This window comes from Mastomys coucha, unplaced genomic scaffold (genome assembly GCF_008632895.1).
Source record: "Mastomys coucha isolate ucsf_1 unplaced genomic scaffold, UCSF_Mcou_1 pScaffold12, whole genome shotgun sequence".
In the NCBI taxonomy this organism is placed as follows: Eukaryota; Metazoa; Chordata; class Mammalia; order Rodentia; family Muridae; genus Mastomys; species Mastomys coucha.
Window position 1 is genome coordinate 13,627,224 of NW_022196894.1, and position 19,114 is coordinate 13,646,337.

General features: G+C 41.2%; 1 protein-coding gene and 1 pseudogene across 1 annotated transcript in view; one reads left to right on the forward strand and one right to left on the reverse strand.

The window, feature by feature from the left end:
- Window positions 1-15,453, reverse strand: part of LOC116085637 (sperm-associated antigen 6) — a 49,766-nt gene extending 34,313 nt beyond the window's left edge. Inside the window, exons 1-5 of the mRNA XM_031363222.1 lie at window positions 15,212-15,453; window positions 15,037-15,132; window positions 11,928-12,094; window positions 7,159-7,342; window positions 399-604 (exon numbers count right to left, since the gene is read on the reverse strand). Coding sequence (XP_031219082.1) covers window positions 399-604; window positions 7,159-7,342; window positions 11,928-12,094; window positions 15,037-15,132; window positions 15,212-15,236 — 678 coding nt within the window. The 5' untranslated portion in view covers window positions 15,237-15,453. The remainder of the gene's footprint in view (window positions 1-398; window positions 605-7,158; window positions 7,343-11,927; window positions 12,095-15,036; window positions 15,133-15,211) is intronic.
- Window positions 3,075-4,709, forward strand: LOC116086204 (annotated as a pseudogene).
- Window positions 15,454-19,114: the final 3,661 nt, after the last annotated feature.

Sequence of the window (19,114 nt, forward strand, 5' to 3'; positions counted from 1 at the left end):
AAGGAGAAGGAGAAGGAGGAGAAGGAGAAGAAGAAGGAGAAGAAGAAGAAGAAAGCCAGGTAAAACTTTCTGTGGTCTCTCCTTCAGTTCCAGCCTTGAGCTCCTGCCTTAGCTTCCCTCAGTGATATGGACACCTGCCCACCTCTGCACCAAGCTCCTTTGGTCATAGTGTTTTTCTCATAGCAGCAGCAAACAAAACACACTTTTCCCAATCCTATATTAATTGTGTACTCGTTACAGCATTATTTTCACATATTAGACCAACTACATAATATATTTGTATGTTTTCAATTATATTTACTAATTCTTTTACTATGCAATGTTAACCTGTCCGTGCTTTCATTTTCTTAGACTGTGAAAGCTCTGGCTTGTCTGCCTCGTACCATCATTTTTATTACCTTCAGTTTTGCATCAGGGTTGAGGATCATCTGGGCTAAGTGAGCAATAGCTCCCGCGTCCACCACTGTCTGTGCTAACTCTGGGGAGTGCTTTGAGATATCACTGAGGGCGGAGGCAGCGATCCTTTTCAAAGCAATTTCTGGCTCCTGGATGCACAGAACTAAAAGAGGAATTGCTCCTGCGTCCACCACAGCTTGTGATAATTCTGTTGGGCCAAGAAAAGTGAGTGAGTGAGTGCATATGGGCAAAAGATGCCAGCCAGTTTTCACACAGACAGATATAGTAAGTAGAAAGGATGAGGGTATATTTGTCTCTAACAACAGCTGCATTTGAAGACAGGATGGTGTGGGTGGTCACTGCTTCTCTCTCACCCACCAGATACACCTGAGGGAAACAAAAAAGAATTCCAAGCATGATTTGTATAATTCATTAATGTAGCTGACCAGTGGCCACATGTATGAATGGGTTTTCTGGAATGGGCTCAAGGTCCTGAAACATAATTTTGGGGTACCAGAACCACGGGAAGGGTTTGTAAAAATTTAGACCAACACGTGGTGTGTTTCAGTCTGCCATCTTTCATTCAATTCCATTCGTTACAAGCAAAACCAGGTAGAATAGGTAAGGTAAAACCCCTTCCCCAAGTTCGTCAGCAACTTGGCCCAATCACCAACTTCTCCTTCAGTCTCTGGAGGTGGGACTTCCAGCGTAACTGGAACTTGGAGAGAGGCGTGGCAATTAGCAGGAGGTGGGCAGAGAGGCGTGGTTATCTGTGGCAAAGTGGGGTCTAATGAATCAGCCCTCAGCTGAAGGAGGGTCACACATTAATATAATAGTCATGATTTATGTTAATTATTGACCACTGGGCATGGTGGCACATGCCTCTTTAAAAAGTAAGGCAAGAAGATCAGGAGTTCAGGGCCAGACTCAGAACATAGTAAATTTGAGGCTAGCCTAGGCTATAAGAAACCCTATCTCAAAAAGAAACACATATCACACAGATCAAACACCGGGCTTAGAAGAATTGAGCCCAAATTGACCTGGAAGTCTTGACTTTGCGGACTAGATCTCATATCAGAAGGTGTGCCGTGTAAGCAGTCAAAATTTAAAAGCAATCAACAGTGCTACTAGCTGTAAACTCGTGAACCACAATGATGACCAGCCTACAGATACCCCTGAAAGTGCACTTTTATCTGGTGGGTGACCAACAAGCTATCTAACTGAATTTAAGATCTGATCAATAGGAGGGAATTCATGCTGGAACTATAAACCTAAACAACTACCATGGGCTAGAAAGTTATAGAGCCCAGACCCGCCATTTTCCTAAATCAATGCAATGTCTTACTGGATTCTAAGTACATATACTTGTACTCAGCAGAGTAAACTTTTACAGAAATCCACAACTGGTCAAAATACAGAGAATAACTGACCAACTGTAGGGTACTCAGCTCCAAATGATATATCCACCATGTAATTCCTACACCTAGGGCTTAGGCGAAAGCACTGAAGATGGGGCAGAAAGACTGTAAGAACCAGAGTTCATATTACAGGTGTGCACATGGCCATGCATGGATTTTATGTGCACATTGGGGATCAAACTCAGATTTTCATGTTTGTCTGATGAGCAATTTTATCCACTGAACCATTTGCTATGTTCTACCAACATAGCAAATCAATGTGTATTTGTGTTCATGTGTGTACACATATGCAAAATAATAATGATTGAAAAATAGGTTATTAATTTGAAAGGAATTTCATGTATGTAGGAGGAGATACAGAGGGAGTGGGAATGATAAAATAACAGTCTCATGTATGAAATTCTCAAAAAATTACTAAAAAGGTTAAATTAAACAAAAAATTCCATTTGACTTAAATTAATATTTCTTTAATGTGTGTATACTGGAATATAATAGGCCTAACATTTGTGTCATTGCACTGGCTGGTATTGTGTCAACTTAACACAAGCTGAAGTTATCACAGAGAAAGGAGCTTCAGTTGAGAAAATGCCTCCATGAGATCCAACTGTAAGGCATTTTCTTAATTGGTGATCAAGTGGGGAGGGCCCCTTGTGAATGGTACCATCTCTGGGCTGGTAGTCTTGAGTTCTATAAGAAAGCAAGCTGAGCAAGACAGGGGAAGCAAACCAGTAAATAACATCCCTTCATGGCCTCTCCATCAGCTCCTGCTTCCTGACCTGCTTGAGTTCCAGCCCTGATTTTCTTTGGTGATCAATAAGAATGTAGATGTGTAAGCTGAATAAACCCTTTCCTCCCCAACTTGCTTCTTGGTCGTGATGCTTGTATGGGAATAGAAACCCTGAATAAGACAATCATGAAAATAGAACTAATTCTACTCATGGGTAGAATCAGTTCAGTGGTTTCTAAGAGTAAACTACAATTCTAAAAATACAGATAAGGCTGGAAATGAAGTTCAGTGCTGGGTACGTGCCAAGCAACCATTAGCAAAAACCATAAACCATCTTTTGCAAAACAACTATTTCTCTTTATACTCCCACATATCTTATCCTTTATATAGCAAAGTAGCTATGCAGATGGCTCACAGAAATTATGACAGTCTATAAACACAAGACCTGTACAATCCCACCCAGACCAAATCCCAGTATGAAGACAGGAGGTAGGCAAGAAGTCCCAGCCATATTTCTGCCAATGCTGATTTCCATGGAGCCAGAGCCTGAACCCTACTTAAGACACCTCCAGTAAGTCCCTTTCTCCCACCTACTAGTGTAGCAGCTACCTCATCTACTGTAATGATCTGGGACTTGCTGGGAGTCTGAACCCTCAAAACCTAGTGTGGCCCCAGGAGTGAAAACCAAATATCACTCCTCTAATCCACAATCTACCAGACTGCAGTAACAACAACTACAGAACTCAACACATACCCAACACAGGTGAGACAAGCTTTCACACAAAGAACTTCTACAAACAGTACAACACCAGGGGCCTAGATCTCAAAAACACAAACATGAACAGCCAAGACAATAGATCATCTCCAGAAACCAGGACTCCTACCAGGACTACTCCTTCTTTGATAAAAGGACATTAGCTGAAGCACAATAACAAAAGCTTCAAAATAGCAATTATGAATCTGTTCAAGGATCCTAAAATGGGTATAAATAAATGCTTCAACAAAGACTATGGAAACACAAAAATTTTAATTAAATATATAAATAATTCAAAATACAGAAATACAATTTGACAAAGAAATAGCCATGCTGAAATAAAATACAAAAATAAAAACTCAAAAGTCAAACAAAAAACTTAGAGGAAAGCCTTACCAACAGACTAAGTGAAGTCAAGTCAGGCATGAAGACAAGGTAGAAGAAATGGATATGTTGGTCAAAGAGAATGTTAAATCTTTAAAAATCTAGAAACAAAACACAGAGGAAATCTGGGACACTGTGAAAACACCAAATCTGCAAATGATGAGTATAGAGAAAGAAGAAGATATCCAGGTCAAAGACACAGAAAATATCCTTAACAAAATCATAGAAGGAGATTTCCCAAATGTAAAGAAAGATAACAATAGACATGCTAAAGTGGATAGGGGAAAACTCATGAGGACTCAACAAAGAACTACAGACAACTAAGGAATACTAGAATCAGAAGAAATGGTCTTTCCTAAAGAGGAACATACCAATTTGTTATCCAGTACCAAATGGTGATGTGTCAAAACATACCTATAAATAACATTATAGAGACTGAGCAGGGCATATTTGTGTTTTCAGGAATGTATTTGGTTTAAAAGAAAGCAAGGGGGGAATTAGGCTGGGCCACCCTTTTCACCAAAAGGGCGCCGAAAGCAAGGAAGGAAGCTCCTGCCCCTCCCAAAGATGAAGCCAAAGCAAAGGCCTTGAAAGCTAAGAAGGCAGTGCTGAAAGGCGTCCACAGCCACAAAAAGAAGATCCGAATGTCACCCACCTTCTGGCGACCCAAGACCCTGAGGTTCCGGAGGCAGCCAAAATATCCTGGAAAGAGTGCGCCCAGGAGAAACAAGCTTGACCACTATGCTATCATCAAATTCCCACTGACCACTGAGTCAGCCATGAAGAAAATAGAGGATAACAACATGCTTGTGTTCATTTGGATGTCAAGGCCAACAAGCACCAGATCAAACAGGCCATGAAGAAACTCTATGACATTGATGTGGCTAAAGTCCATACCCTGATAAAGCCCGTCAGAGAGAAGAAGGCATATGTTCTCTTGGCTCCTGATTATGATGCTCTAGATGTTGCCAACAAGATTGGGATCATCTAAACTGAGTCCAGATGGCTAATTCTAAATATATACTTTTTTCACCATAAAAAGAAAGAAAGCAAGGAGGGATATATGGGAGGGTGTGAAGGTGGGACATCAGGAACAGATGTCTATTACTGCAAGCCAAACCAAGAACCCAAGAATGGAGATAGGCCCCAAATGAGAGCCTTCTACTACCATGTGATAAATTAATGTAGTGTCCATCTGTTTTGTACATGTTTACCTTTATACACATGATCAGTGCAGCTCTCACCCCTTATCAACGAATCATCTTTTGGAAGTTGAACTGAGACTGTTAGAGAGAGCCACAACTGGTGATAATGTAAAGAGTAAGTGACCATGAAATAGCCAGCCCCACATGGGACATCTATAACACAGCTCTTATACCTAAGGCTTGAGGAACATGGCCGGTGAGCAAGGAAAATATTTTAAGAGCCTGAGAAGCAGATGACTGCTACAAGACAGTATCTTGTGGACAGGACAGGGTGCTGTACCCGTGAACTCTCAACAAGACCGGCAAAGGCCACACAAGTTAATATGCCAAGAGGGACAGAGGAGAATTTCACAAGGCTCCACCCCTAGATGAAAAACTTATAGGCTGTTGGTGTCTGTGAAAGAAGGAGAACCAGTTGTTTTCAGGACAAGTTCCCAATCCTAATTAGTCAGCTCTGAACGTATGCACATCCAAGCAACAACAACCAGACTCAGTAGATGATATATGTAGATATATAGATATACACACACATAGAGAGACAATAGTTATAAAAAAGGCCATGAGTCTGAGAGAAAGTAAGAGTGAGAATACAGAGGACATGGAGAAGGAAGAGGGGGACAGAAATGGTACAATACTGGTAGTCATGGATCAAGTTCTCAACCCCAGTGAAACCCATTGGGTACACAAAATAAAATAATAATAGTATAAGGAGGATGTGCTAGATAATTTTATATCAATTTGAGGAAGGAATTAAGGGAAGGTCTCCATAAGATCAGGCTGCAGGCAAGCCTGTAGAGCATTTTATTAGTGATTAATGGGAAAGAGCCCACCACATTGTGGGTGGTGCCATCCCTGGACTAGTGATTCTAAGTTCTGTGAGAAAGCAGGCTGAGCAAGCCATGGAGAGAAAGAAGTAAGCAGTGCCCCTCCATGGCCAGGAGCTGCATCTGGTCCTGCCTCCAGCTCTTGACAGGTTTGATTTCCTATCCTGACTTCCTTTGATGATGAACTGTGATGTGGAAACATAAAGCCAAATAAGCCCTTTCCTCCCAAAGTTGTTCTGGTCATGGTGTTTTATCATAGCAATAGTAATCCTAATGAAGACAGAGGACTAGTTCGGGGATGGAAAAGGATTAGTGGGAGGCAGACCAGAGTGGGTAATAGAGATTAGAGGAAACAAGGTGGATAAACCAAAATACAGTGTGTGTGTGTGTGTGTGTGTGTGTGTTAATGAAATCTATTGTTGCATAGCATTAGCATATGCTAGTTATAAAAAGAAAAAGTGCTGCCTATTTTCCTAATGGGTAGTAAATAACAGGCCTAAATGAACCTATTTAGACACCAAACTCTAGATGTTATGCAATGAATTTTAATATATTGATTTTAAAGCCTTCTGACAATAATATTCTTTCTCAGCTTAGTGTTATTTTGTTCTATTTCTTTTCTGTCTCCAATGGTGTTGCTATGTTTCTGGCTTGCCACCAGTATTGTCAGGAGCAGATAGTAGAGTTGTATGATCAAGTAGTTAACACGGGCTTGAGCATCAGAATTAAACCCAAATCCTGGTGCTACCATCACATAACCTCAGGCATCCTCTCTAAGTTACACGGTTTAGTAGGGAGACAAGCACCTAAACAAGCAAGCTGAAATGCAGGGTGCAGAGCCAGGCTCATAATTATTCAGTACACAGTAGCTGCTAGTTCATACATAAACACAATGAAAAGAAACTGGAAGTTTTAAAAGGGCATCCTAATTCTATTAACTGTAATACACATATGTAGCTCTTTATAATTTATATCCATATGAAAACTTACAGTATCATTAATAAATGTATACTGTATTATGTAATTTTTATCATTCAAAACATAACTTATAACAAAGACTCAATGAATTCTCACAGGATGACAATCCAATATATATTCATTAACAAACAAATTTCAAGGATATTTTTATTTGACTGGTTGATTTGGGATATTTATTTTGGTTGGTTTTGTTTATTTTGGTTTAAAGGCAGGACATCACAGAGTAGTTCGGCATGTCCATGAGTTTGTAATCTTTCTGCTTCGGCTTCCTGTATGCTGGGATCATAAGCATGCAACACTATGACTGGCTACCAAAGCCTTTGAGGACCAATCCCACTCCAAATAGCTGGACTGTCATTCAAATGTGGTTTTCACCACATATACAATCACCCTGAAACTCAATCTATTGTATATTACCACTGAGTCATGTCATAAACCTAGAGTTTCCTTGTGTCCAAATATCCCCCATTACCTGTGTTGTGTCTTGCAATATATCCAAGTGCCCAGGCTGCAGCCTCCTTGACTCCAGGGTCAAAATCCTCCAAGCATATCACCAGTGTGTCCAGAGCGCCACAGTCGACTATGGCCTGGGCCAGCTGCGGAGAGTGCTTACCAACTGCTCGCAGCACAAAGGCAGCTGCCTTTTTGTAGAAACGCTAACAGGGGAAAGAAAGAACAAACCAAAGCAGCTTAAAAATTACTTTAAAGAGAGCACAATGGGTTGGGAATACAAAAGCATAAAAACTTAGCCTGAAAAATCACTTTGATTCTTTGAAAACCCCCATTGCTCCTCCTTGGTAAACTGAAAATAAGGTATGTTTAAATTTACATTCTCAAATACCTCACACTTAAGTATGCATTTAGAAATTTTAAAAATCAAATATAAACATAATGCTTTCTATAATGTTGAAAGTGATAAGAGTTCTTGATACTGAAAGGTATTGTTTAACTCATGGGAACACTTGGACTTTTCAAATATGTCACTGTACTATCAGCTAACTCATTTCTGTTATTTGCTTTCAGTCTCTAAGCATGGCAGGACTCTCATGACCTCAACTCATTTTCCTGGTATTTCAAGTTATCCTGAAATAACAGTTAGGTCTCAAGTTGTTCTTATGTGGTGAACATAAGGTAAAATAGTCATAAATTTAAATTGCTTCTGGTAAGGAAATAAGCTAAACAGTAGAATATAAGTTAATATATTATTGGGTTAATACATTATATTGACTCTTTTAGAAATGTGTTTTCTTTTTTTTTGTTTGTTTGGTTTTTTTGGGTTTTTTTGTTTTGTTTTGTTTTCGAGACAGGGTTTCTCTGTATAGCCCTGGCTGTCCTGGAACTCACTCTGTAGACCAGGCTGGCCTCGAACTCAGAAATCCGCCTGCCTCTGTCTCCCAAGTGCTGGGATTAAAGGCGTGCACCACCACCGCCCGGCAAGAAATGTGTTTTCTAGGCAGAGCAATGTAGTTGCCTATATAAACTTGTGAGCATGAAGGTCCTTCTACCCAGAGAGAAGGTCCTTCTCTAGAGAACCAGGAGTGTTAAGCACATGGGGTTGCCCCCTCAAAGGAACAGATATATAACATGTTTCCATCCAGAAGGCTGGGAATTGGAGTTGATTAACAGCCTGCTGGCCTGAGTTATCAATAGGGCCAGGCCATATCAAGATCCTGCAACCAGGACCAGAGGCAGGTAATAGCTCAAATGTCCTCTGTGCTATGACTCAGACCAGGCCAGATCCTTCCCTAGGTCCTTAAGAAAACACACGCAGCCTATCTCTGGAACCCATCTTATCAAAAGAAATGCCATGTGCTTTGAGTAGAGTTGTAATTTAATTGTGTCTCCTTGTACACCAGGAAGCTTGCTTTCCAAAATTTACTGTTTAAATGTGCTGGCAATAAACCACCCGGCATCAGACTCTCCATGTTTGATCTAGTCTGACTAAGTTGGGCTGAACAGAGTTTTTCTTCTCACCTCCTGGAGGTTTATTTCCTTGCCCATCTTGATGCTTACAAGGACCCCTGAAACTGGCACCTAATGTGGGACATACAACCCTCAGAGAAAATAACATTTCAAATGTTATCTCCTTTCCAGGTTACCCCATCCCCAAAACCCCATTTCCCACTCCCCTTCCCCCTGCTTCTATGAGGGTGCTCCCTCACCCACTCTTGCCTCCCCTCCCTGGCACCAAGCCTTCACAGGACCCCACTCTCCTCCAATTGATGACAGACAAGACAATCCTCTGCTACATATGTGGCTGGATGGTTGCTCCATGTGTACTCCTTGGTTAGTGGTTTAGTCCCTGGTAGCTCTGGGGGGGGGGGGGGGGTCTGGTTGATCAATATTGTTGTTCTTCCTGTGGAGTTGCGAACCACTTCAGCTCCTTCAGTTCTTTCTCTAACTCCTCTACTGGGGACCCCAGGCTCAGTCCAATGGTTGGCTGCGAGCATCCACCTCTGTATTTGTCAGGGTCTGGCTAAGCCTCTCAGGAGACAGCTCTATCAGGCTCCTGTCAGCAAGCACTTCTTGGCATCCACAATACTGTCTGGGTTTGGTAACTGTATATGGGATGGATCCCCAGGTGGGGCAGTCTCTGCTGCACACTTTGTCTCTGTATTTCCTCCTGTGAGTATTTTGTTCACCCTTCTAAGAAAGACAAAAGCATCCACACTTTGATCATCCTTCTTCTTGAGCTTCATGTGCTCTGTGAATTGTATCTTGGGTATTCTGAGCTTTGGAAGCTAATATCCACTTATCAGTAAGTGCTTACCATGTGTGTTCTTTTGTGACTGGGTTACCTCACTCAGGACAATATTTTCTAGTTCCATTCATTTGCCTAAGAGTTTCATGAAGTCATTGTTTTTAATAGCTGAGAAGTACTCTATTGTGTAAATGTACCACATTTTCTCTATTCATTTCTCTGTTGAGGGACATCTGGGTTGCTTCCAGCTTCTGGCTATTATAAATATGGCTGCTATGAACCTAGTGGAGCATGTGTCCTTATTACATGTTGGAGCATCTTTTTGGTATATTTCCTGGAGTGGTATAGCTGGGTCCTCAGGTAATACTATGTTCAATTTTCTGAGGAACCAGCAGACTTCTCCACCATCACCTCTTTCTAATTTTTCCTTTTTTAATTAAACCAAAATGGGGAAATGTTGGCATTCTTTCTAAGCTCCATCCCACAGTTACTGGGCTGAGTAACAGGTGGAATATATATGTGTGTGTGTGTGTGTGTGTGTGTGTGTGTGTGTGTGTGTGTGTACATATATATGTTATTATATATTATTATGTTGTATGTTGTGTATATACACATATATAGGAAGCATATTAATAGCAGGAATCTTTCCCAAAATGAAATTCTCCTCGGCCTTGTCTAAAGGAGCAAATCCATCGTAGATTTTAATCCATGGCAGACCCATCTCAGGGAGATCACCTGCTAGTTTTTAGCTTCTCCTTGATGGCTCCTGGTACCTGTGCAAGCTCCTGAAGGACACACCCAGGAAAATGAAAGGTTGTGGTTCTTTACAAAGACATTAGTAAATGACTCTCAAATCTGTATAGTAAATAAGTTTTTCGCACAATTATGGGTTTTACTCTAGGAAAATGCATCATAAAATTTTCCTTTTTCATGGTAAAGTGTATAAATCAATGTTCACGTTCACAATTCCACCATCCCATTTACTCTATCAGAAACTTGAAGACTGAGAGTCAAGCAGTCATTTCCTATCCTGCCCCACTTCTCCTAGCCCCTGAAAACCACTACCGGATTCTATCTCTATGAATTTACTCATTCTTGACATCTTTTATAAATGGGATCATACAGCACAAGTCTGTGTGTCTGGCATCTTTCACTTGACATGTTTTTTTTTTTAATGCCTTCTTCTTTTTAAAGATTTGACTGATGTTTTATTTTTCTTTTAGTTCTTCATGTATGTGTCTGAACACATGATGTACATGTATGTGTATGCATGTGGGTACCTATGGAGGACAGTTAGCAAAGGACATACATTTAGGTGCCTGTGGAGGACAGAGTTATCAGATCCCCTGGAGCTAGCATTACAGATGGTTGTGAGCATCCGATATGATGATATGAACCAAATGTGGGTCCTCTGTAAGAGGACTTATGGTTAAGTCCTCTCAAAGGTCTTAACCATTGAGCAATCTTTTCAGCCATTATCAAAATGGTTTTGATAATCATAAATACCACAATTATTAGTGCTGCAGTCTGTTATATAGATTCAATACTTTGTTTATCTAGGCATTTTGTTGATGGCTTTGGTCTGCTTCCACTCACAGACAGCTAAGTAGTGCTGTCTGAATATGTGCCACAACATTTTAGTGCTTGTGACTGTATAATGGGAAGAAGAACTGCCTGATCAGATCAAATCTTACCGGATCGTACTGCATTTTGCCAAGTTGTCACAGCAATTGTACCATCTTACACACCTACCAACAACACATGAGGGTGTCAACACTTCCTCGCTTTACTTTTTATTATTTTTCTTATGGCCATCCCAATAGATATGAGGTGTCATCTCATTGAGGTTTCAATGTGTATCTTTTAATGGCTAACACTGTTGAGAGCCTTTTCAGCACTCGTTGACTGTTTATAAAGTTTCTTTGAAACAATATCTATTCAAGCCCTTCGCCCACTTTTCAGTTGAGCTATGTTTCATTAGGAAAGTAGAAATTTAGTCTTAAGGATGCCAAGAAAAATGATGTCTTACTCAGGTTATGATAAACTAATAGAGTGTAATAGATAGTCTAACAATGCTTAAATTCTTAACTATTATAAAAATGAAACTGGAAACTGTAGAGAAAAAAATGCCAGATAACATGGGGTAGAATACTTTGAAATGTGTATTTAGTAAAAAAATGACTTATCAAACTTTTCATTAAAGGTACCCTCTCTTCAGGGATTATTCTTGCCACTAGTCACCTTCATATAAAAATTGCAGAAAAGAACATGTTTATTTGCCTAGGATCTTTCCACTCTTCAACAGAGTCTAAAGCTCTATTCAAAGCTCCCATGAACATACATACTACGTTATGCATGAGTCACAAAAGTTCTTTTACATCGTACCCATGTGTTAACAGTGATAGAGATGCTGCTACCAAGTCCAAACCAAGTCCAAACCAAAATAATCTAATCATTCCAAGACCTTCAAACTGTGACACAGTTATCATATTCTTACCTAAAACCAAACAATATATAAATTATTTTTGAAAAATTCTTACATTTTGTTCTGCCAATGAATAAACAAGCTGTGGAAGAATGTCACCCTTCACGACTGCTTCTGCTAAGTCATCATTGTAATTGGCCAGTCTCCCCAGAGCCAAAGCAGCAGTCTGTTGAATTGTTGGGACCACATCCAGAAGAAGCGGCCTTAGCAAAGACATTACACCTGAGTTATAAAAAACAGAAATTAGCAAAATTCTTATTAGGAAACAGAAAATGGGAGCTAGAGAGGTTGCTCAGTGGTCAGAGTATTTGCTGCTCTTGCAGGGGACCTGCATTAAGTTGCCAACAACCACATGGCAGCTTACCAACTGTCTGTGACTTCAGTTCCAGAGGATCTGGCACCCTCTTCTCACCTCCTTAAAAGCCAGGCATACACATGATATACATATATACATACATACATATATGCATACATATGTATATATATACATACACTCTGTAGACCAGGCTGGCCTTGAACTCAGAAATCTGCCTGCCTCTGCCTCCCAAGTGCTGGGATTAAAGGCATGTGCCACCACCACCTGGCTTTTAATTTTTTTTTAATCTTCCCAAGAACCGGCTCTTTGATCTATTGATTTTTTGTGTGTGTGCTGTTTCCTTTGTTTTGATCTGACTGATTTCTGCTCTGCTTTTTATTATTTCTTGCCACTTACTGGATTTGGATTTGGCATATTCACTTTTTTTCCAAATTTTTGATAGCATCATTAGATCGTTTACTTGTGTTTTTAATGTGGGCACTTAGAGTTGTGCATCTCCCTATACTTTAGGTGTGTTCCAGAGGCTGACTGATTGTTCCCATTTTCAGTTAATGGCAGCAATTCTTGATTTCTTCTTTACCCATCCATCATGCAGTAATGAGTCCTACAATCTACATGAGTTTGTTTCTACTAGAGGTTTATTTGCTGTCAATTTTAAGTTTTATTGCATTGTAGTCAGATAGGATACAAGGAAGTATTTCAGTATTTATAGAAGGGAGAGTTTATTGGAGACCTGTTTATTCAGAGATTTAGACTAGATGAGCATCAAGGCAGGCAGACAGGCAGTTTAAAAGTTCGTTTCTTCTGAGACTCAATACAATCTGTTAATTGTGAGCCCGTGTCAACAATGGGCCAACACCCACCTATATATGTTCATGCACATGCACTCACACATACAAACACACATGCACACCTTACCACACACGTGCCAAGTAAATAAATAACAGTGTATAAGCCAGGACTCTAGAGGAACAGAACCAACAGAATGGATATAAAAGGGGATGTAGTAGGATGGCTTAAATGCTAGGGGCTTTGATGTACAATAATGGTTGTCTACATGCCTGAGAATCTGAGAATCCAATAGCTACCCAGTATAAGAACCTAGATGTCTCAGCAGTCCCAAGGCCTAGAAGATCCTGGAAGAGTCACTGGCCTCCAGTTCATGTTAGAAGTGTGAAGAATTTGGGCTCTGAAATCAGAAAAGCTAACACCAGCACCAGCAGCAAAACCGAGCAGGAGTAAATGTAGCCAGAAATACTTTGTATTGCCCAGCCTTGGTCTGAAGGTCTATGTCCAGCCTTATTGTAACTCATTATCCAATTCAGTTCACATCCCTGGGAGACCTGTTTTTTTTTTTTTTTTTTTTAAGAGAAACAGAGGAGGAGTGGATATAGGGGAGAGGGAAAGGGAAGAGAGAGACTGGGAAGAGTAGAGGAAGGGGAACTGTGTTTCAGGATGTAAATGTTTGAGAAAAGAATAAAAATTTTAAAAATAATAAAGAAAATGTCCAAAATAAACACCAAAATCCAAAGGACAAAACAAAGGACCAAAAAGGTACAGGGTATTTAAGTTAGTTTTAAAGATATTCTATAATATGCCTGGCAGTGGTGGTACACACCTTTGATCCCAGCTGTCACAGTTAGGAGGCAGAAGCAGGAGGATGTCTATGAGCTACAGGCCAGCCTGATCTACAGAGTGGATTCCAGGACAGCCAAGGCTACACAGAGAAACACTGTCCCCAGGGAAGGAAGGAAGGAAGGAAGGAAGGAAGGAAGGAAGGAAGGAAGAAAGAAAGAAAAGAAAAGAAAACAAACAAAAATATCCAATAAACTAAAGGTTTCTTAAGACAAAATAGTGATACCAATCTCATAGTTCAGTTAGTAGCTCATGCTTGATCTGGACAAATGAATGTCTCCTTCTTTCCTCCTCCCTCCTCCTTCCTCCTTCCTCCCTCCTCCCTCCTCCCTCCTCCCTCCTCCCTCTGCCTCTTCTTACAAGCCTTTCCCTCTTCCCCCCTCCTTTCTCCCGTCCCCCTCTTCCTCTCTCTGTCCTCCCTGCTTCTCTCTCCTTCCCTCTTCCCTCTCTTCTTTCTCTCCCCACCTTATTCGTTCTCTTCCCCATTTTTCCCACTCCTCAATTTAAAGGGTAGATTTAGAGCATCATAAGGACTTTACAAAACCATGTCTTTACCTACTTACAATCTAGGAGCATAACACTATGTTTCACTACACAGTAAGACCAAAAGTACTATGATGTGTCTTGAATTTTTCTGTAGTAAGGATGCCTGAGTTGATCAAAAGGGGGTGGGTGAGAGGGAGTGAGGACATGAACTAATGAGTAAAGTGCTTGCTGAGCAAACACACACACATACACACACTATACACAGCTCGTACATAAAATGGATTTGATTAGGGAGAGTAAGATCTATGCTAAACGACTTCCAGGAAATTCATACTGCTTTGAATGAACCTGACAACCTGCCAGATTTCATGAGACACCTCCTCCCCCACCCCACCCCCCAGGGGACTGGAGATTGTACAGGAGGAACTTGGAGATGTCTTCTTTGACTCACCAGGCACACACACAAAAACAACAACAAAACAAAACAAAGAAACGAACGAACAAAACCTCTGCAGGTAAGGAACCAAGAGGACAGCAGCTGGGGGTTATAAGTACAGCTGATGGGATTCAGGGGATGGAAGAGGCCAGGGCCTGAGGGATAGGAGATTAGGGTAGGTAGGGTGGCAGGTAGCGGGGAGGGGTACGTGGAAAATCACAGACAGCGAAGTTCGTAGCTATCAGAGCCAGCAGCTGAGACAGACGGACAACGCAAGGGGTGCAGACTCACCTGCATTCTGTAGCGTTTCGATATTTTGGGGTCTTGTCGCCAGCTCCGCCACCATCTGCACGAATTGCGTCCGGGCTTTCTGGTACTGCTCGAACACTGAGGAAAGAGACCCGGTGGAGGTGTCCTGTGGCCCGAGGCGCCAACCCTCCCGAGTGCCCGCCCGCCTTTGCCATACCTTGCAGCACCTGCCGCTGGCTCATGGCGCCGCACCAGCAGGTGGTCGGCAGATACCAGGACCTCCGCCACCCCTGGCGGGTACTGGGACCCGTTCCTCTGTGTATACGTCTCCAGGGCAACGGACCGCAACCGGATGCAACCGCCAGCAAAGGTCGTGACGTCACGGCCAGGGTGCGGAAGGCTGGTACACTCTACCAACCGCTTACCTGGTCCTACCTGCCTGGGGTGGTGAGGGTACCTCTTGGGCGACCGACTGTCAACAGACATGGTCCTCCACACACCGTCCCAGAGTGGCTGGTGTGACGCCTACAGGTCGGACAACACACACAGTCAAGAACGACCAAGCATATAACCACTGTATAATCTGGTTGATAAAGAATTGTCAAAGTAATCTTAACACAGTGTTTTGTTTCTGGTGTATTCCTGGTACACATGACATTTTTGGTTTCCGGATCTCTGAAAACTCACAACAAGCTGTATACTTAATTGCACTTAAGACAGCAACTAAGCAATCTGGGATATTCAGTAGGGAAAGCAGAAGAACAAATAATGTAATTAATACCCTATGGTCCAGAATTACTCTTTTTTTTCTTTCTTTTTTATTTATTTTTATGTATGTGAGTACACTGTAGCTGTCTTCAGACATACCAGAAGAGGGCATTAGATCCCATTACAGATGGTTATGAGCCACCATGTGGTTGCTGGGATTTGAACTCAGGACCTCTGGAAGAGCAGTCAGTACTCTTAACCGCTGAGCCAACTCTCCATCCCCCAGGATTACTGTTAATAACAACTTTGTGATCTGCATTTCCTTGGCTATTTTGTTTTAAAGTCGAGCTTCAAAAAAATTAAAATTAAATTAAAATGAAATAAAATAAAAATAAAAATAAAAAGCCGAGCTTCATTTTGTGGCTGAGTGACATTTGCAGTGGGGACTATATCTTGAATTCAAAGAAACCCAGTTTTCTTTTTCTTGCTACTAAAAAAGGTATTCTTTCAAAGTTTCATATGAGCACAAAATGTAACAATTTTTAATGTAATGATTTTTAAGCCATATATACTAGTCCTTCACACCATGTCTTAAACTGGCCTTGTAGGAATGAGATCAAATTTCAGACACATTTCAGGTTAAATGTACTTTAAACAAAAAAGGTTGTTTGACATTCTTTGCATTCTCACACAGAACAGCTTAGGGGAGGGGTGGGTTGGGTGGGTGGTGTGGGTCTGGGGTGTGTGTGGATGGGTGTTTGAGATAGTCTCTCTCTCTCTACATAGCCGTACATGCCCTGGAATTCACTATGTACGTCTGGCTGGCTTTGAACTCAGGGAGATCTGCCTGCCTCTATCTCCTGATTGCCACCATGCCTAGCTAAACAGAACAACTCTTAACTGAGAAAGCCTCCAGTTATTTTAACAGTCTATGCATTACACTTACTCTATCGTTGGTTCCTAGCTTCTTTTTTGAAAACTACCAAATATTTCAGTAATGCATGTCTCATTTAAATACCTATCTGACAGCTTCACCAGATGTCGAGTGGGCAGATAGCGCCCACCTCTGCAGTGTTGGCAAGACAGAAAACCCAATAGGGGGACATGCATGTTTATCTGGTTCCCATCTTTGAATTACGATCTCACCCATATCTGAGCTCTCTTGGTGAAGTGCTAGTATTTGATGGTGCTCCCAGAGTGCTTGGGGACTAGAGAAAAAGCAGTGTGTTGGTCCTTTTTTCCCAGGGCTCTCCAGAAATGCTCCTTATCTTCCAATTCTGAAGTTCGGGTGCTGATACTAGACCTTTGTTTGACTTTAAGGAATAAGATTCACAGTGAACTCACATTTCCTCACCAGACTCATTAAAATAAAAGTTGTTGGATGGCCCCATTTAGAGACACAGGAGTAAAGAGTTAAAATTGCAAATGAGTCCTCATAATTTTATTTTCAGTTCCTGTTGCATTATGAGAAAAAAGAAAACACTTAAAACTAAGAGGTCCTTAGCTGGGCATAGTGGCAGGCCTTTAATCAGAGGCAGGTGAATCTCTGTGAGTTCCAGGACAGCCAGGGCTGTTACACAGAGAAACTCTGTCTTAAAAATTAAAAAGTAAGGTTCTGCAGCCAGTCCCACAACACCCAGAGGAAGCTCCACTCCCACGTGCTCTGACACTCTCAGGATCAGAGGTGAGGAGGACCCAACATCTGTCCCAACACCGGGAGTAACTGGGACCTGCGGGACCAGGCACACAGGGACTTCACCAGCAGAGTGGCTTGAGTTCCTTCTGGTCTCTCTGGGCTGGTGTCCTGAGCAGACCTTGGGCCCAGGCTCCATAGTCAGTCCCACAACACCCAGAGAAAGCTGCTGCACTCCCAGATGCTCTAACAAGCCCAGGGTCACAGGATCCCAGAATCACAGGGTCATAGAGACTGCCTGACTCTGAGGAGTTCTAATACAACCAGGATCACAGGAAGAACAGGCTCCAGTCAGATTTAGCAAAGGCAGGTATCACTAGAGATAACCAAATGGCGGGGGGGTGGGGGTAAGAAAATAAACAACACAAACTAAGGTTACTTGGCATCATCAGAATCCAGTTCTCCCACCATAGCAAGTCCTGGACACACCATCACACCGGAAACGCAAGATTCAGATCTAAAATCACTTATCATGATGATGATACAGGACTTTAAGAAAGACATAAATAGCACCCTCAGAGAAATACAGGAGAACACAGCTCTTAAAGAGGAAACACAAAAATCCCTTAAAGAACTACAAGAAAACACAATCAAACAGGTGAAGGAAATGAGCAAAACCATCCAGAATCTAAAAATGGAAATAGAAACAATAAAGAAATCAGAGGAGGTATAAAAGCTAGGAAAGAAATCAGGAGTCATAGATGCAAGCATCACCAACAGAATACAAGACATAGAAGAGAGAATCTCAGGGGCAGAAGACACCATAGAAAACATTGACACAACAGTCAAAGAAAATGCAAAAAGCAAAAAGCTCCTAACCCAAATCATTCAGGAAATCCAGAACACAATGAGAAGACCAAACCTAAGGATAATAGGTATAGAAGAGAGTGAAGACTCCCAATGTAATGGGCCAGTAAATATCTTCAAAAAAATTATAGAAGAAAACTTCCCTAACCTAAAGAAAGAGATGCCCATGAACATACAAGAAGCCTACAGAACTCCAAATAGACTGGACCAGAAAAGAAATTCCTCCCATCACATAATAATCAAAACACCAAATGCACTAAACAAAGAAAGAATTTTAAAATACTAAAGCAAAAAAGTCAAGTAACATAAAGGCAGGCCTATCAGAATTACACCAGACTTCTCACCAGAGACTATGAAAGCTAGAAGATCCTGGGCAGATGTCATACAGACCCTACAAGAACACAAATGCCAGCCCAGGCTACTATACTCAGCAAAACTCTCGATTACATAGATGGAGAAACAAGATATTCCATGACAAAACAAAATTTACACAATATCTTTCCACAAATCCAGCCCTACAAAGGATAATAGACGGAAAACATCAACATAAGGAGCAAAACTACACCCTAGAAGAAGCAAGAAAGTAATCTTTCAACAAATCTACACAAATCTAATTCCATCTCTTACAACAAAAACAACAGGAAGTGACAGTTACCTTTCCTTAATATCTTAATATGAAAATTAATATTACCAACATACCTTAAGCGATTGAAATCCAAAAATATGAGGAATTACAACTTTGTTGATTGTCATCCAATGGTCTCTCTAATTTGGTAATTGGAGAAATAGATCCAATATTGTACAATCTATATATACTTTCAGCTTGTTTGTGACAGCGTCTTGTTGTGTACAACATAAGGGTCTTGAAATCTTGCTTCTTCTATCTCAGCCTCTCTATTAGTAGTATTGTTT